Raw genomic sequence first — 18533 nt, 5'->3', positions numbered from 1 at the left:
GGTTTAGGTCAAGTAATTTTTATTTTTTTTTATTTTTATTTTTTATTTTTTTGGTACTGGGGGGGAATGAACCCAGGTGCACTTAACCACTGAGCTACACCCCCAACCCCCTTTTATTTTTTATTGAGTCAGGGTCTCATTAAGTTGCTTAGGGCATTGCTAAATTGCTGAGGCTGACCTGGAATTTGCAATCCTCTTGCCTCAACCTCCTGAGCCGCTGGGATTACAGGTGTGCACCATCACAACCAGCTAGGTTGCGTAACTCTTTGTGCTTCCCATTTCCTCATTTTTTTTGTTATAAATATCAAGATAAAGCACTGGTGAGGGCTGGGGTTGCGGCTCAGTGGCTGAGCGCTTGCCTAGCATGTGTGAGGCACTGGGTCCAATACTTAGCACCACATACAAATAAATCAATAAAGTAAAGGTCGATCAACAACAAAAAAAAAAAAAAAAAAAAAAGATAAAGCACTGGTCATGAAAATGACCCTAAGTGCAAGGTCTAAGCTGTAAAGCATGATGCAAAGATGAGACAAACCCTGAGATATGCATAGTTTCTTTCCTTTTTCATAGCACTGCTGTGTCCCCTCTGAACAGTCAGAGTGAGGTTACTTACATTAAGTTGGTAGCAAAGTTATCTCAAAACCACCAGTTCTTTCGTGTTTGATGGAGCAGTTTCCAGTGTGACAGGTATGTGAAGGGAAGGTGCTAGCAGAGTACAGCCACTGTCTGACCTAGTTTGCCTCCACATCCTGTGTCCTCTCCACTTTTCATATTCCCTAGGGGGCCCCAGCCATTGGGGTGCCAGGTCCAGGGAGAGAGCAGTCCAGAGCCTGGGCAGCTACAGAGGGGATTCCAGATCCATTCTCCAGGGCATCTCCTGGTTTACTCAAAGCCAAGGTCAAAAGAAATGCACAAGTGTTCTTTAGAGAGGAAAGGACCAGGGACTCAGAATATGGCACTCCCAGGTTTCCCACAACCTCCCCAACTGTAGATCAGCTGGCCTTTTCTCAGAGACAACTCAAAGTCAAACTTAAACAGCCCTCTGGGGACATTCCTCTCCCTGGGTGGTGGTATTTTGGGGAGCAGCGGATGTGAGCTTCCCAGAGGGGGTGAGGTGTAAACTCCCAGCATCCTGGCCCGCCCCCGCCATCCCTCACTCTTCAAGTCCAGGCCGGGGACAAGGAAGTTAAAGGGGATCTAGGGTTCAGAGGTTAGAGAACTGAGTCCCACGCAATCACCCCCGACGGGAGTGGGTCCCGCAGAGCCAGAAGGCGACTGAGTTGCCCTTAACCCTTAACCCTGCGCGGATGCTAAAATCTGCTCGGAGAGTCTGACCTGGGATCACAGCCCACTGCCCATCCGGATGGCAGTCGGAGATTCCCGGTGCAGCCTTAGTTCTCTCCCTGGCCTCTCCCGCGCCCACCCTAGTTTGCACAAGGGGTGACAGGACAGACTGAATCACCGCTGCTGGCCGCACCGGGATGGTCCAGAAGACCGGATGAAGGGCTCCAGGAGGGCCCCGGGGTCCCCACCCCCCGCGCCAGGCCCCGCGCGGCCAGAGGCGGCGGCGTGAGCATTTATGGTAATGTTTGGGTTGGTGCGCGGCCGGATGCCCCGCCCCCAGGCCGCCGCCGGGCAGGACCTCCAGAGCAGGGTTCCTGGGGCGCTCTGAGAAACCTAGTGCCGGCGCCCTCCGGCCTGGGCTGGATCCCCCGGAGGAGGTCCTGGGTGTTGGGGGCTGAGGTCGAGCAGGTGGCCTGGCCTACGGAGAAGGCCCTAACGTCAGAGGTGACAAGGGGCCCAGCCTTGGTCTAAGGGTTCACAGCGCAGGGAGCTAGGATGGCAGGGCTGTGACCGCCTCGATATACCCGACCCACCCACTACTGCCCCTCCGTATGGCTTAAGGGTTCCTAGTCCCCAGGAAGATGTTGCATCCACATCCTCTTTTTCCTACCCCCCCGCCACGCCCCGGGCAGTGAAGGGGCTGAGAGGAGAGGCCAGTAGCTCCCAGGGGAGTCCCCGGAATGCTGGGAGCCTGGGAACAGACCCTGCAGTCCCTGGGAAAGCCAGGCAGTGGGAATCCCACCGTCAGCCCCCTCCCCAGGATGAACCACCGGATGTCAGAGACCCCCAACTTCCCAACGGGGGCTTCGTGAGGGTGGAATTCGCCTCCCCACTGGTCTAAGCCCAAGTCCCAGCCCGGCCCGACCCCAGAGTTCAGTAGGCCAGCTGTGACGACGATGCCCCTCCCCCACCCCGTGCTCCCCTTGCCTGCTCCTACATAATCCTCGCCTTTGTGCCACTCCCCCGCTCTCGCCTCCTTCTCTGGACCCCTACACAATGGGGCCTTTGCCGCCTCCAGGGTGGAGATGAACTCACGGTTTTTCCAAGTTTAAAAATAACCCCTCCCATCCCCCCAGAAAGCCACCCTCTCCAGTGGTGCTGCTGGGGTGCATCTCCATCCAGACTGCACCTCCTTCCCCCTGCCCTGAGTCAGGTGCGAAGGACATGAGTGAGACTGCGTCCGGAGGGAGCGGGGCTGCTTCCCCCTATTCAATCTCTTCCCCCACATTTTCCACCCAGCCCCCCAGTATCCGGTTTCCTGGCCCAATGATGTCCTCAGCCGCTAATGCCCCCCCACCCGCTACTGCCCCCCCACCCTGTTTTTCACTCTCTCAGCACAATCTCGTCTCAATCAGACCCCTCCCCCCGGAAAGTCTCCTGCATCCCCTCCAAGACCCAGGCCAGGCTAGGGGGTTCCCCAACCTCCATTGTTGCCAAGATTGCTAACCACCCCTTCCACCCCCATCTCCTTCTTATGGAAGCTGCAAACACGTCTTTATCAGCTTCCTTCCTCAGTCCAACCCGCCCTTGTCATATCCTTCTGGTAAAGGCCCCTGGACCAGATGGTGGGTGGGAAACCACCGCACCACTATGCAAGAGTTAGGTGGGAGAGAACGCCTGGGGCCAATCCCACCCTGGCAAGGTGGTGGTGGAGTGACTTTAAGGTGGTGGTGGAGTGACTTTGACTCTTTGCCTCCAACTCTACTCTTGCCCACTTCTTACAATGAATGCAAAGTCCCACTTGCCCAGGAGGTCACCCTGGTCACCCAGCTTGAGTTTCTCCACCTTTTGTTATCAGACTATACTAGAAAGACACACAAAGGCATTCTGCACAGGAGGGTCCCCTCATCTCAGGAGCCTCAGTCTACCATGGGGGTGGAGAAAAGCAGCAGTCCTAACCCCACTTCCTGGAGAGAAGTGAGGCAAAGAATTATGACTCTCACCCTCAACACACACCCCCTGCCAGGGGGACCTATTCTTCTACCCTTGACCTACTCCTGGGCAAGGCTTTTCTTTGAGTACATGAGTCTCTGCTGGCTGGAAAGCCCATCTCTGCCCCTTTCTGCCTTCTCCTCCATCTCCCTGTGTGCTGGGTCTCAGTCCTCACTTGCTGGAAGTTCTGCTGCTGCCAAAGCTGTATCCTCTGCCTTAGAGGAGCTGGGAGTGATGCTGTCCACCTGCCCTGCACTCTTGACTTTGCTCCTGTCCTTCCTGTTTCCATTCCCCTCTGAATCCTCTCCAAGGTCCTGACCCCTCTGTGGTCTGGAATCCCAAAGTGACCCTCTTGTGGAACCATCCTTATATTGTCTATCCCTTGACCTCTCCCACCCATTCCTTAGTGGACTTTTCCTAGGACATGTGTTTGTTGGCTGGGGCCATGCAGGGGAGGGGTGTCACCCTGGGCTCTAATCTCATTTCTCTTTCACTGCAGAGATGACTCCTCCAACCCCCACTCCAACACCCCCCCTTCTGTCTCCTAAGGGCGGAAGAAGAATTCAGAACTGACTGTCCTTGGTGGTTAGCTGGCTGTGTTTTCAGGCTGCCAGAGAGGAGAATGATTAGTTAATGGTGTTAAGTGAAGGGGAGGGGGCAGGGAAGCCAGTCCATGCCCAGCTCCTGGCCTGCCAGGGCAAACAGCAACCTTCAGTCATTCCCACTCCTGCCCTGCAGACAAAAATGTTCATCTGTTCCTTTCTGCTCTGGGCCCTAGGCCAGAGTCCATACATTTAGTCTGGGGGTCAGGGGAGCCAGGGTCCTCCTCTTGCTCTTTCCTGCCTATGCTCCAGGCCCCTGGCCTGGCTGGCTTGGTATGGCCTCTGGCTGGAGACTAATGGACAGGGAGGAGGGGTCAGCAAGGCTCTGAAAGACAAGGCTGATGTGGTTTGCCAGTCATCTCTGCGTCATCAAAACGCCACCCAGAGCATTCTCTCAAGTCACCTGGCCATCTCCAGCGGCAGTGTTTGCTGCCTCACCCTGCTCCTCCCCCAGCCAGCAGAAAGACTGCCTGGTGGGAGACAGACCTTCACCCCCAGATCTAGGTCCCTATTTGACCCTCCCTGGTAAAGAAGTCCCAATATATATGGATCCTTACTGGAGGCCAGAGTGCTGGAGTCTTAGTTCAAGAGGCCAGTAGACCCAGGGAGAAGTTGTGGTTTGGGGAGAAGGGTAGCTGTAGGGCTCCCCACACCTTGCTGTGTGATTGACCCAGCTCAGGCAGGGCTGCCTGCAACCAGATCTGATTCCTCCTCCTTGTGCCCCTCCTCCAGGTGCTGAACCACAGTCAGTGGGGTGGGGGGGATTTGGGGGGTCAGTAAAGCACTGCTGCAGGGGTCCTTTCAACCATGGGGAAAAGCAAGAGGTTTCTAGGGGTCAAGCTGGACTCTGCATCTTTTTTTTTTTTTAATTGCAGTAGTACTGGGGATTGGATCCAGGGGTGCTGTACCACAGGGTTGGATCCCCAGCCCTTTTTATTTTTTGTTTTAAGACAGGGCCCCGCTAAATTGCCCAGGCCGATCTCAAACGTGTTATCCTCCTGCCTCAGCTTCCTTAGTGGTTGGGATTACAGTCACCCATCACCCGTGCTGGGCTGGATCCTGCATCCTTTAACTCTTCCCTCTCTTTCCCTTATTCAGGTGGGAGGAAACTGAGTCCCAGGTCCAGTTTAATGAGAAAAGAGGCAGGAATAAAATTCTCACGGCCTGGGGTTGGACAAGCATGAACACCTCTGGCCACCGAGTTCAGTCCCCTTCTCTAGTCACACACGGATTTGCAGAAGTTTGGGTTTGAAGGGACAGACCAGAAGGCACATTCTCCACTCCCCCCTGCAGGTACCTCTGGGTCTGTGGAACCTGGCGAACGGTTCTTCCCCCAAAGCTGCCAGGACTGCCAGGCTGGGGGCAGTGCCAGGCCGGCAGCAGCCGCGCAGTGGAGCAATCATTCTGGGAGGTGTCCAAAGCTGGCCCAATTTCTCTGAGGAGGAGCAGAGGAGCCTGAATGGGAGGCCCCCAGCGGGGACGCGAAGGACCTGATCCGCTATTCCTCGGCCAGGAGGTCCCCCAGTGCTACACCGGTAGGGTCTACACGGCGTGGGGGGAACACCGCTGTTGCGACCTGGTCCATTCTGGGCATCCGGACCAGCTTCTCCTCACTGCTTCCTCGGTCAGTCTGTCCGATCCCAAGACACCTGTCACTGCCCCCGTGGTCTTCTCAAGCTGGGGTCTGGCAGGCGGGCTACGGCCTACCTCCGGCCGCGCTCTGGAGCGCAGTTTCGCGGCCGGCGCGCCGGGGCCCGCCCCCTAGGGCTGCTGCGCACGGGGGCGGGGGCCGGGGGCTGCGCGGGGCGGGGCGGGCGGGCGCTTGGGCCCCCTCCCCCGCCCCCCTGACGTCAGCCCCGGCAGTCGCAAGCTCCTCACTTGGCTCTTGCCCTCCGGCCGGGAAGCATGGAGCTACCCGGACTCATCTGCGCCTTCTTGCTCGTCGCCTGCTGCTGCTGTCGCCGCGCCACGGGTGAGTGAGTTGGCTGGGGGCCCGCACCCCGCAGCGCCCGGGCCGAGGGTCTTCAGGGGAGCGTTTGGGAGAGTAGAGCTGAAAGCGCGGTGGCGCCGGAGATTTGATCCCCAGTGGGCGCTCCCCCTGCCCGGGTGCCAGGCTGCCGGGCTCCCGGGCGCCTTGCGCGCGTGCAACTCTTCTTTGCATCCAGTTTGCAGTCTGGATTCTAGAGTATCCGGGAGCCGAACTGGGGAGACCGGGTGGAGGCTGCTGCCGCAAGGGAGAAGGGGTGGAGCCGAGCCTCTTGGAGGCTCTCGGAGAGAGTTTTTCCGCAGGTGCCCACTCTGGGGACCCGCAGTTGTAACCGGGACGGGAGGCGCAACCAGCGCGCATCCCCAACCCCTGAATACGGCGCCCGCCTGTTGCTGGAAAAGGCAGCTTTCCTAGCTGGAGGGGTGCGCCGACCCCTCCCCCTCCCGCCTGGGCCTCGCGCCAGGCTGGAGGTGAGCAAGAGGAGGGAACGGCGACTCCCGCCGGGCTGGGCGTTGGCAGGGGCTATGGGCGGTGTGGGTCGCTTCGCGACTCCTCGGTGACCGGCATAGATGGTAGAGACAAGGGATGGAGGAATTCTAGGGTAGAAGCTTCAGTAGATTTAGTTTGGGGACAACATTCTGATAAGAAAAGTGCCCAGGCACCTGGGATCTTTTCTCTGGATCCGCCTAGTAGCTGGGCCTTCCCGGGGTCCTTGCTGCCCTTGTATGGCCCGCAGCGGTGTCGCGTGTTACTCTTGGCTCCTTATCCTGATCCCAGCCGCGATCCGCCTGGGAAGGATTGGACTGGGCATTACCCACTTGGTTGGCCTCATGCCCAGTGCCAGCCCCGTCCCTGGAGTATTCCAGTCTACTGCCTCCTAGGCTGACCTTATTTCTGGGGAAAGGGCTAAATTAGGCTCCATAACTGCAGTCGGTCCCTCAGCACCCTGCCCTGCTCTTCTAGCTCTGGGGAAAGAGAATCAAGAATTGGAGGCTTCTGCTCTGGGTTGAAGACCATTCCGCCTGCCCTCCCTGCCTGGGAGCCAGCTCAAGGCAGGCATCCCAGGGTCTGGCCAGATGGTGTCAAGTGATATAACCTTCTCACATGATTGACAGCACGCTGGCACCACTAATGCCACTAACGTCACTCCTGCCCACTCCTGACCCTTGCCCTGACCCCTGGGGGACTCTGACCCTCCATACTCACCAGATTGCCAGGATGGGATCACCTGAGTGTGTGTGGAATGTTCATTGCCATACTGCTTAGGGAGCATGAGACTGGAGAGTGTGGCCAGATGGGCTCATTAGGTCTTCTTGGGGGTTTAGGGAGGAGACTGGGGAGGAGTGTCAGAGGGTAGAGTAGTGACGTCTTCCGTGGGGATGGGGACACAAAGGGGCCTGTGTGCCCCAGCCTGGCACATGCCTTGCATTCCCATTCTCTGAGCTCACCCAGAGAGCAGGGGAGGGGACCTGGGAGGAAAGGGACCTTCCTTTTAGCCCAGAGCCTATCTGTGTTGCCCCTCTTCCCTGTGCCATCCTCATCTGGGATGTGCCCCATATTCAGTCTCTGCTCTAAGGATCCCCCTGTAGCAGGAGAGGGCTGACTCCGGGTGAGGGGCAAGGCGGTGTAAGGTTGAGGGTTAGGAATAGACAGGGCCTTCTTCAGACCCTCCTGAGTGGCAGGAGAACAGCTGCAGGGAGCCATGTGAAGGGGTAGAGAGCAGCTGGAGCTGACACAGCTGCTGGGGTGCACCCCTTCTTCACTCCAGGTGTCCCTGGAGAGGCAGAGCAGCCCACACCAGAGCTGGTGGAGGTGGAAGTGGGCAACACGGCCCTTCTGAGGTGTGGCCCCTCACACTTCCCGGGCAACCTCAGCCATGTGGACTGGTTTTCTGTGAGTTCCTGAGTTCCCAAGGGCAGTGGGATGGTGGGAAGCTTTGCCGCCTATGTACACCCGGGACCCTTACCTCTCTGTGCCATTCTCTCAGGTCTACAAGGAGAAGCCCACACTCATCTTCCGAGTGCGCCAGGGCCAGGGCCAGAGTGAACCTGGGGAGTACCAGCACCGGCTCAGCCTCCAGGGCCCAGGGGTTCTGGCTCTGACTCAGGTGGCCCCCCATGATGAACGCATCTTCCTGTGCCAGAGCAAGCGCCCTCGATCCCAGGAGCACCGCATCCAGCTCCGTGTCTACAGTGAGTGCCCCTCCCTTCCTGCCTTCTCCTCAGTGTGGATCATGGGAAGTTGATTCCCATTCTCCTGCTGATTTCCCGCCCCTTGTAGAAGCTCCAGAGGAGCCAACCATCCAGGCCAATGTCCTGGGCATCTCTGTGAACAGTGAAGAGCCTGAGGAGGTGAGATATGCTGGGATGACCAAGGGCAAGCAGGAGCTAGGGTGGGCCTAGGTGGGGTGTCAGGCAGGGAGACTCATACCCTGTCCTCCTTAGGTCGCCACCTGTGTGGGGAGGAATGGGTACCCCATTCCTCAAGTCATCTGGTACAAGAATGGTCTGCCCTTGATGGAGGAGAAGAATCGTGAGTATTCCTTCTTGCCTGTGGTACCACACAGGGACTAACTCCCATTTTGTTTTAGCTTTTACTTTAAAAAAAAAAGAAAAAGAAAAAGGATGATTTAGGAGGCTGAGGCAGAAGGATCACTGGTTTGAGGTCAGCTTGGGCAACTTAGGAAGACCCTGACTCAAAAATAGAAATTAGGGGCTGGGGAGATAGCTCAGTCGGTAGAGTGCTTGCCTTGTAAGCATAAGGCCCTGGGTTCGATCCCCAGCACCCAAAAAAAAAAAAAAAGTAAAAAGGGCTGGGAGTATAGCTTAGTGGTAAAGTGCCCCTGGTTTCAATCTCCAGAACTGGAAAAGTAAAAAAATAAATAAACAAGTGATGTTTGGAAATATTTTCATAGGAATTTCCCCTACTCCCACCCCATGCTGAGGTTGAACTTAGGGCCTTGTACCTGCTAGTGGTAGGCAAGTGCTCTCCCACAGCTATAGCCCCAGTCCCAAGCAACTCACCTCTCAATGGCTAAACTATGGAACCAACCTAGGTACCCTTCAACAGATAACTGGTTAAAGAATATGTTTTATATATATATACCATATATATATACACGATGGAATATTATTCAGCTTTAAAGAAGAATGAAATTATGGCATTTGCTGGCAAATGGATGGAGTTGGAGAATATCATGCTAAGCGAAATAAGCCAAACTGAACAAACCAAGGCCAAATGTTTTCTCTGACATGCAGATGCAAATTGACAATGGGGGCGGGGATAGGGAAGAATAGAGTTACTATTACCTCATGTACATATATGACTGCATGACTGATGTGATCCTACAATATGTACAATCAGAAAAATGGGAAATTATACTCCATTTACTTATGATCTATCAAAATGTATAAATGAGTTCTACCGTCATGTACAACTAATTAGAACAAACACAAACATTAATTAAAAAGAAAAGTTAGAAGTTCCCTCTAACTTACTACCAGAAGTAACCTCTGCTGTCAGATCTTTCAGGTCTATTTCTGGGTATTTACTCATATACACATATATCTGTAGAAGCATGCAGGCATTTTATTATTTAAATCAATGGTCCCTGACCAGGGTTGACTTTTGCATCCCACCTAGGGGATATTTGGCAGTGTCTGGTGGTGTTTTTGGTTTATCAAAAGTATAGGGGGTGCTATTGGCTTCTAGTGAGTAGAGCCCAGGGACGCTGCTACACATGCCCCACCACAAAGGCCACCTCTAGCCTGAAGCATTGTGAGGTTGACAACCCCTGGCCTGGGTGGTGAAGTGTGGTGTGCATTGCTACAGTTTCTTTTGTGTAATCTTTGTAGTTCAGTCTGTATAGAGGTACCTGTTGTGTCTGCTGCCCAGTTTTAGACTCTGCTGTTGGTGCTTGATGCGTCTAGTGCGTCTCATTTTTCTTATCACCTTGGACAATTTATTTTGGTTTTGTCCCTGGGGACAAAGGCAGGGCGTTTTATGTATGCTACGTGCATGCTCTACCACTTGGCTGCACCCCCAGTCGCCTCATTTATATTGCTGCAGCATCACTGGCATACACCTTTGTACATGTGCTGCTGCGTAAATGTTTTTCTAGGGTAGATGCTGAACAGTAAAAGTGCTGGGTTGAGGGGTTGCCGGGTTGCATTTGACCCCGCCCCTTTTATTTATTTTGAGACGGTGTCTTACTAAGTTGCTGAGCCTGGCCTCAAACTGCTGATCCTCCTGTCTCAGCCTCCTGAGTAGCTGGGATTACAGGTGTGTGCCACCATGCCCAGCTGGCAGGGGTCTTTAGATGCTCTGCTGCCATCATGGTGGGAACTATAGGGTGGGGCTAAGGCCAGGCCTTGCTCCCCTTCCTCCCTGCCCAGGCATCCACATTCAGTCCTCGCAGATCGTCGAGTCAAGTGGCTTGTACACTTTGAAGAGTGTTCTGAAAGTACGACTGGTTAAGGAAGACAAAGATGCCCAATTTTACTGTGAGCTCAGCTACCGGTTGCCCAGTGGGAACCACATGAAGGAATCTAGGGAAGTCACTGTCCCCGTTTTCTGTGAGTACTGACCTGTCCATTGGCTCACTGGAGGGGGCCTGGTGGAAATTCCTGCCAGCCCCTTCCCTTCCAGCCCAGGGCCACCTCTTGGGCTGAGAACAACCCCCTTTGCCTATGCAGACCCTGCAGAAAAAGTGTGGTTGGAAGTGGAGCCGACGGGAATGCTGAAGGAAGGGGACCGTGTGGAAATCAGATGTTTGGCTGATGGCAATCCCCCACCTCACTTCAACATCAACAAGCAGGTTCGAGGGCTCCATGCTGGGTGCCACCCAGGTGCAAGCTGAGATGCACCAGTGGCGCTCCACTCACTGCTTCCTCCTCTCCCAGAATCCTAGCACCAGGGAGATGGAGGAAGAGAGATCCACTGACAATGGTCTCCTGGTGCTGGAGCCTGCCCAGAAGCAGCACAGTGGGCTCTACGAATGCCAGGGCCTGGACTTAGAAGCCATGATACCACTGTTGAGTGAACCCCAGGAGCTGCTGGTGAACTGTGAGGGTCTGGGGGACCAGAACAGGGGGACTGAGCTGGGGCAACAGGGAACTGGCCCTGCCCTGCCCTGCCCAGGCTGACACTATTGCTGTGCCCCCAGATGTATCTGATGTTCAAGTGAGTCCTGCAGATCCCGAGGGCCAAGAAGGCAGTAGCCTTACACTGACCTGCAAGGCAGAGAGTAACCAGGCCCTTGAGTTCCAGTGGCTGAGAGAAAAGGTACCCACGTGGATCTGGGGCTGTGGGCCACAACAGCTTGGGACCCTCTGACACACCTCTCACCCCAGACAGGCCAGGTGCTGGAAAAGGGGCCTGTGCTTCATTTAGAACACCTGAAACGGGAGATAGGAGGAGGCTATCGCTGCATGGCATCTGTGCCCACTGTACCCGGCCTGAACCGAACACAGCTAGTCAACGTGGCCATTTTTGGTGAGGCCCTTTGGGCAGAGACCAGATCACTCCAAGTCGGGTGGTGTTGAGCTCTTTGATGCCAGAAGGCCACTGCTGCTCTGGAGCTCTTGTGGGGAGGGGGAGGCAGGCTTGCTGAGTTTGCTGCCACACCCTTTCCTACCTCCCCAAGGTCCCCCATGGATGGCATCAAAGGAGAGGAAGGTGTGGGTGAAAGAGAATACAATGCTCAATCTGTCTTGTGAAGCATCAGGACATCCTCGGCCCACCATCTCCTGGAATGTCAACGGCACTGTAAGCAGACCTGGGGCCTCTTCCTCTGTGCTCATTAATCCCTGCCCAGGCTTTGCAGCTATGACCGGAGATCCTCTCCACCCACTAAACTGCCTCCTCCTTCACAGGCAAGCGAACAATACCAGGATCCACACAGGGTACTGAGCACTCTGAATGTCCTTGTGACCCCAGAGCTGTTGGAGAGGGGCGCAGAATGCACAGCCTCCAACTCCCTGGGCAGAAACAGCACCATCATCATCCTGGAACTGGGTGAGGGGCCACATCCCTGCAGAGGATGGCAGGGGCATGCCCAGGCATGGGCACTAACGTGAGCTTCTCCTAACCCCCTCCCTCTGCCTCCCAGTCAGTTTAACTACCCTCACACCAGACTCCAGCAAAACCGCTGGCCTCAGCACCTCTACTGTCAGTCCTCATGCCAGGGCCAACAGCACCTCCACAGGTAAGCCAGGCCTGGCAAGAGAACAGGGCTGTGCCAGGGCACCCTTTCTGCCCTGTCCCCACAGTGGGGAGCAATGTTCAGACAGGTGAGTAGCAGCCCATCTTCTGTCAGCTCTGGGCTTGGGGGGCAGCAATGGCAATGTGACAGCCTGGGGCCAGGAGTGACTAAGAGTGGCTTTATGTGACAGAGAAAAAGCTGCCAGAGCAGGAAAGCAAGGGTGTGGTCATCGTGGCTGTGATTGTGTGCATCCTGGTCCTAGCTGTGCTGGGTGCTGTCCTCTATTTCCTCTACAAGAAGGGCAAGCTGCTGTGTGGGCGGTCAGGCAAACAAGAGATGTAAGCACAACTGAGCCCCTGCTACCCTTGCCCTCTCCTGCTGCCCTGCCTGCCTCCTCCTCAGGGACATGCTGTCTGCCCCAGGGCCCACTTGCCCCTTAGGAGCAAGAGTGGGACCCTGGGTTGGGTATGCCCTGCTTTCCTGTCCACCATCAGCTTCCACCCACCACACTTTCTTTCATTGCCTGCTTCCTTTCTGAGCTGACCCCAGAGTCCCCAAAGAGTCCACCATCCTTCCAGTCCTTCCTGACAGGCCCGCCCCTTCTTTTGCCCCCAAGTTGCCAACCTCTCGCCTCCCTCCTCCCAGCACGCTGCCCCCGTCTCGTAAGAGCGAATTTGTAGTTGAAGTTAAGTCAGATAAGCTCCCAGAAGAGATGGGCCTCCTACAGGGCAGCAGCGGTGACAAGAGGGCTCCAGGAGACCAGGTAGGAGGCAGTTCCTATGACCAGTGCCTGATACGTCTTCAGGGATTGGGGGTGCCAGGGGCTAATGGTGCTCGTTCCCGAACACTAACTCTTCCTGCCGTTCATCCTTCTTGGTTGGAGATAGGGAGCAGGCCCATCTTGCCTACTAAACACTACTTAGAGATGGCAGGGTGAGGCAGGTGGTGGAGAGACCCTGCAGAAAGACTGAGGGCAAAGCCCCTGTCCCATCACCATCACCTTTCCTGAACAAAGCCTGTGACTCCAGCCAGGAGCCGTGAAGTGTGGCCTCCATTTCCCCAGTGCAGAGGCAGAATCAGGCTGTCTGTCCTTCCCTTGCCCCCCACACCCACCCCTGCTTCTTCCCTTCATGCTGCTGCATCAAGTTCATCAGCTTCCGCTTCAGTCCCTCCCTCCTCTTAGTGTTCTCACCTTGAACCCTGCTAACTATCTCCATGTATCCCTCCCTTCTCCCCATTTTTAGGGAGAGAAATACATCGATCTGAGGCATTAGCCATGGAATCACATTCAGCTCTCTCCTTGCCTGGACAGTTTCCACCTCCCTGCTCACTCCTCTCCCCAACCAAAGCCCCCAAAGGAACTACAGAGAAGACCCTTGCTCCAGCGCACTTGCAGACTCATTCTAGAGGGCTAATGGGCTGACCAGAGCTGTCCCGAGAAGGACCTCAATTGGCCCTGGAGGCCCCCTTTTAGGGACCAGTCCACCTCTATCTCCATTTATGCAATGTTCAGAAGAGGCCTTAGTTTCCCACAAGTGGATTGGAGTTTCTTGCAGAACATGTTTTCTCCATAAACATGCGATGGCTATAAACACCTGTCTTCTACCAGCTCCTCTTTGAGCTGGTTTTCTGCACCCCACCTGCCACCAGGCTGGCTTTGTACCCCTGACATGAGAAAGCACCAAGACCCAGGTGCCTGTTCACTGTCACAGAATGTCACTTATGTTTGCTCTGGAGAGTACCCCACAGTATCCAGGAGCAGTGGCAGAGTCGCTGCTACTTCCTGCCTGCCTCTTCTGAGTCTCTTGTGACATTTTATCTTCGGGCACAAATCGGGAACTGGTATTATTTCTTCAAGGATGTGTCCTCTCAGGGAGGAACCTGGATGATTGAGCCTGAGCTCCTACATTTATATGGCTCCCAGTGCCCTCTCAAGGGATCATGTGAAAATGAGAGATGGGAGATGGGGCGAGAGAGATGAGGTGAACAGTCCTTTATGGGGATTAAGGCTATAGTTCTACAAGCACCAAATTTCTATAAACTGAGCTAATGGGCCTAGACCCTACAAGGGCCCAAATGGGAGAATGGTACTTAGGGATGAAAAACCAGGGGCCTGGATAGAGCTTTGGGGTGTGTGCGCGTGCGTGTGTGTTTGTTTGCGCATGTGTGCATGCGTGCACGTCCATGTGCTCGCTCATGTGGTTTTGGTGTCTGTAAATCTGTAAATTGTTTCCTTTTGTGTGTGTGTGTGTGTGTGTGTGTGTGTGTGTGTGTGTGTGTAAGTGTGTAAGAAAAATAAAGCTTAACTGTCCCAGAAGTCTTGCAGTGCTTTTTATTCATCATGGTTATCACAAGAACCTAGGCTTTCCCACCTGCACCAAAAAGAACACAGAACCCTTTGCAGCTACCAGTGGGGACCAGGATTCCTTCTGTTTCTTAAGTAAACGGTTTCAGCTCTGCCACAGAGAGGATAGCCCGCTGCCTCCCAGCAGCATGTGGGGCCTGGCAGGCTGCTGGCCAGGCACTGTCTGACACTGGGTGCTGCCCTCAAGGCAGCAGAACTCACCTCTGTGTCTGGTCATGTGATGCCTCCCAAATGAGCAAGAACTCAAGTCTGCTACAACAAAAGAAACTTTATTTAAAAATACTTTTTTTTACAGACATGGGTGCTTGAAAAAGCTCTTTAGTTAACTGTGTCTGGAAATGAAAAAAAATTAATAAATAACATTAGTATAACAGACCTCTAAACATTAATACATTGGCAAAACAAAATGGACTTAAAATGAAAATGAATCTTAAAGCTCTGCTATTCTCTGTAAGAATATTTACCTTCTGTTTTTTCTTGTTCTTTACAGGTGAGGATGATTAAATACTGCTAATATAATTTTTTATATTAATGACACATTTTAAAATAGTCCACGAAAATCTTACCTAAGTGTCTGTTTTGTTTTCTTAACACTGATATACAAATTGGGACTCTTCATTCTGGAGAAAACATCAAGTTCTCTCCAGCCCCACCCAGGTCAAGAATTTCAAAATCTTGAATAAGGAGGACTTTATAAAGAAATGTTTCTATCTCCCAATTCTTTATTAGTTAAAGGCAAGGAAGAACTGAGGAAAGGGAAAAATAATTAAAATGTCACTCTATATAAAAACTTTCCCCCACCGAAACCTATTACGATAATAATACCGACAGGTTTCTGGGTACATATTTCTTGCTGCCCTTCCCTGGGGAAAAGCAGACCCTGTAGAGGGCACTAGCTACTTAATGCTTTTAAGTTTAAAGACTTCAAATGAAAGGAAAGTCAAGTCTGAGGAAGAAGCAGGAGGTCTAGGCTGGCTCAGGATCCAGCAAAAAGAAAAGCCAACAAATGAACCGCTTCCCCTTCTCAGGAGAGTCCACCCTACTCTTCTCCATGCAACAGGGTCATTGATATGATCAGGGGGTTGGGGCACTTGGAAGGGTCCAGAGTATATCTGGAAATTGTGGAACATTTTGTCTCTTGCAGGAGACAAAGCATTCAATCTGATAACTAAGCTGCTGATTGGAACCAACCAAATGATCCCAGGGTACAATGCTGTTCACTTCCAACAAAGCCTCATGACGGCAAAGGGACCACTGGCATACTGTATCTGTGTGCCACATCTCCAGCCACAGAGAGACTCTTCCTGTTCCCTAGACTCTAGGGCTAAGGATACTCAAGGTAGAGGAGCTCAGACTCTGGTATTTCCATATTAAGTCCTAAAATGCAGCCTTGGATACAGTGCTGCCTTAGAAAGGCACAAAACGTTTGGCATTTTTTTTTTTTCAGTGTGCTAAAAATTGTTTTGTTTTGAATAAAGGAAAAAGATATATAAGGTTAAAAATCCCAAGTAACCACAGCCAGAAAGCAGATGGAGGAGCTACCTCATAGCTGCCATGCCCTGCCACATGTTTCAGCAGGAAGTGGGGCTTGTCATTCAAGGCCAAGACACTAAAACAGTACTGAGCAGGGAAGGTCAGGAGGCATCTACTCTCACAGGCATTGCACTGAAGGCTCGCTCGCCCCAACAACAGGACAGGAAAGAGAGGCCATGGGAGAGAACACATGGTCTACAGACTCAAGTAGTTCTCTGCCTCTTCAGTTTCAAGACAGCCATAAGCATGGCTACCCTCACCCACCATGGGGTCAGAGGTAGGCAGGGAGGAGGAAGTGACACAGGCATCCAGCATTCCCACTTCAGGGCCTGTGCAGGGAGGCGGTGCAAGGCCTGAGGAGCTGCTTGCAGCAGTGTTGAGCAATCCTCTTCTCTGGCCTTCCATCCGGTTCAGGGCAGAAGAAAACCTGTGTGAGGCAATGTGGAGGGTTGCCTCTCACATTCTCTTTTGGGACTGAATCAGGAATATAGGGCCAGGTGATCAGAACTCTGCTGATTTGTTCAACTGCCAGATCAGGAGATCTGAGACTGGCTTTCAGCCTTGACTCTGTAAAACACAGGGAGTGGTCAGCCACATTTTTCTCAAACACTACTAGGGAAAGGGGCGGCAAGATCTCCAAACAGCTGTTAGTCTGTTAGTCAACAGCTGGCCCTTCCGCCTGGTGCTTTCCATCTGAGGCTGAATGAATGTGCAGGATCTGCTCTCCTTGCCCTATTTCTCCATCTCTTACTCTTGTACTACTTTCTGGAACCAAGGAATACTGGTTCTTCCCTTTGGAACCAACCCAGATTTCCTGGGACACTGTGAAGGCACACGGCACTACTGTCCCTCTGATCCTTAATTTAGGGGCCTAGACTAGACTATCAAATGCAAAGTCTGGTTGACCTACCCTTCCATGTGCCTTGATGTATGTCTTTGGATTATTAGGTTACCTCTGTGTATATCAAATGACTTGTATTTTAAAAAAGTTATAAGCAAGGCAGTATAAAATGCCTTGCAAAATGCAAAACAGGCTCAGGATGGGAAAAATAATATCCACAGATCCAGGCAAGCAGAAGCATAGTTAAAAAAAAAAAAAAAAAAAAAAAAAAAAAAAGCTTTAATATAAAGAAAAGCAACTGGACAGGGAAGATACAGGTATCCTATCTAAGAAGCTTGCAGTAAAAGCTCTATACTACACTGGCATCTCTATACCCTGGTAACGTCCCAACTCTCACCCATTCTTACTGGCTCCAGCAAAGCAGTTTCTGAGGTGCCTAGGAACAACACTGTAGAGCTCCCTCACACAGGACAACAAAGAGGACGAGGAGAGGGATGTAGTACAGCCAGGAGCTCACCAGATGGATAGATACCAACACTAAAACCTGAACAGTCAACAAACTCAAGGGCAGTGGCTAAGTGGAATCGTGATCTGCTCTCAATGACATGAAAGAAGGTTAAAGACCTGAGGTTGAAGGGAGGTTAAGAAATGCCACCTAGGAACAGACTAGCATGCCCTCAAGAGGGAGGAAAGAAATCCTGGTTGCCAAGACTCATCAGGAGAAGAAAATTAAGAAATAAAAAAGAAACAAAGACAGTGAGCAGATTCTAAGGATTCAAGGACAATGACCCAGACACATTCTGATGTCTGCTTTCTCACTCTCAAAAAAGCAGGACAACAGCAGCTTTACCACTGGAGTAGAAGTCCCCAGCTCCCAGCAGAAGCACTCGGGGGCTGCTGCCATTTGTCACACCTCCCTGTTTCTCCTGGAAGGCCAAATGGTCAGGGATGGACACCGGATCCATGTGCTGGGCTGAGTGTATCCTTTCTTAAGAATATGAATTAAGAGGACCTGGGAATCTGTTCATGGTGACCCCTAGAGCTGGAAAGCCATGTGGACTTGAGGTCTGGGGTGCCTACTTGGAGGCCACACATGCAAACAGGCTGTGAAGCAGGAAGGACTAAGTGCTGTTTCACAGTCCCAGCACCATGTAAGAACCAACCGTACTTCCTATCCTGGGTTCCATGAAAAGATCCTGCATCCTTATCACTGACTCCCTCCTTTCTTTACCTTGAATATTTCTTGTATCCAAAGGATCCATAACCAGGAGAGTTAAAAATACCATCTGGACCTGGTTCCACTATCTGCCTTCCTTTATACATTAAGTGGCTAGGTGCATTTCCTAAAGAAAGATTGCTAATGTAGACTGAGATCAAAGTGGTAACAGTAATGCTTTAGTTGGAGTTAGAATACTTCTGGTTGAATGAAGTGTTTTAGGGTTTAGGAGAATGATGACATGTTGGTACTAAGCTCTGGCATCTCTGAGCTCCCTGCTTTGGAGGGATAAACTAATACAGAGCACTGAGTCCAGTCTGTACTATTGACCAGCTCTTGGAACACCTGACAACCCACTGAAAATCTGGATCCAGAGACGGATGCCTCCTACCTCCACTCCTTCAATGACATGGAATCAGCTGCAAAGGCTGTTGAAGGATAGGAAAACAAATCCCAAATAGTAAGGGATGGTAAAAGGTAACAGAAGGGTAAAAAGGAAAGCTTTCCAAGA

The 18533-nt window shown here is 52.6% G+C and overlaps 1 protein-coding gene across 4 annotated transcripts; it reads left to right on the top strand.

Annotated features, from left to right (window-relative positions):
• The first annotated feature begins 5260 nt into the window (after positions 1–5260).
• On the top strand, positions 5261–14384 carry Mcam (melanoma cell adhesion molecule). Of its 4 annotated transcripts, XM_047516684.1 has the most exons (18): positions 5262–5502; positions 5783–5850; positions 6829–6917; positions 7634–7758; positions 7853–8057; positions 8146–8216; positions 8310–8397; positions 10260–10439; positions 10560–10681; positions 10767–10929; positions 11030–11148; positions 11217–11358; positions 11510–11631; positions 11739–11880; positions 11975–12070; positions 12258–12405; positions 12713–12830; positions 13312–14384. In XM_047516684.1, the coding sequence occupies exons 1-18, from the start codon at positions 5338–5340 to the stop codon at positions 13339–13341; spliced, it is 2193 nt and encodes a 730-aa protein (XP_047372640.1). In that variant the 5' UTR covers positions 5262–5337; the 3' UTR covers positions 13342–14384. The 4 variants fall into 4 exon arrangements, with proteins under 4 accessions (XP_047372642.1, XP_047372640.1, XP_047372644.1 ...); XM_047516686.1 differs by lacking the exon at positions 12713–12830 and having other exon boundaries at positions 5261–5502; XM_047516687.1 differs by lacking the exon at positions 6829–6917 and having other exon boundaries at positions 5485–5502.
• The last annotated feature ends 4149 nt before the right edge of the window (positions 14385–18533 follow it).

Source organism: Sciurus carolinensis, chromosome 11, assembly GCF_902686445.1.
Source record: "Sciurus carolinensis chromosome 11, mSciCar1.2, whole genome shotgun sequence".
Taxonomy (NCBI): domain Eukaryota; kingdom Metazoa; phylum Chordata; class Mammalia; order Rodentia; family Sciuridae; genus Sciurus; species Sciurus carolinensis.
Note: the sequence above shows the minus strand (reverse complement) of the source record. Positions and strands in the feature narration are given on the sequence as shown.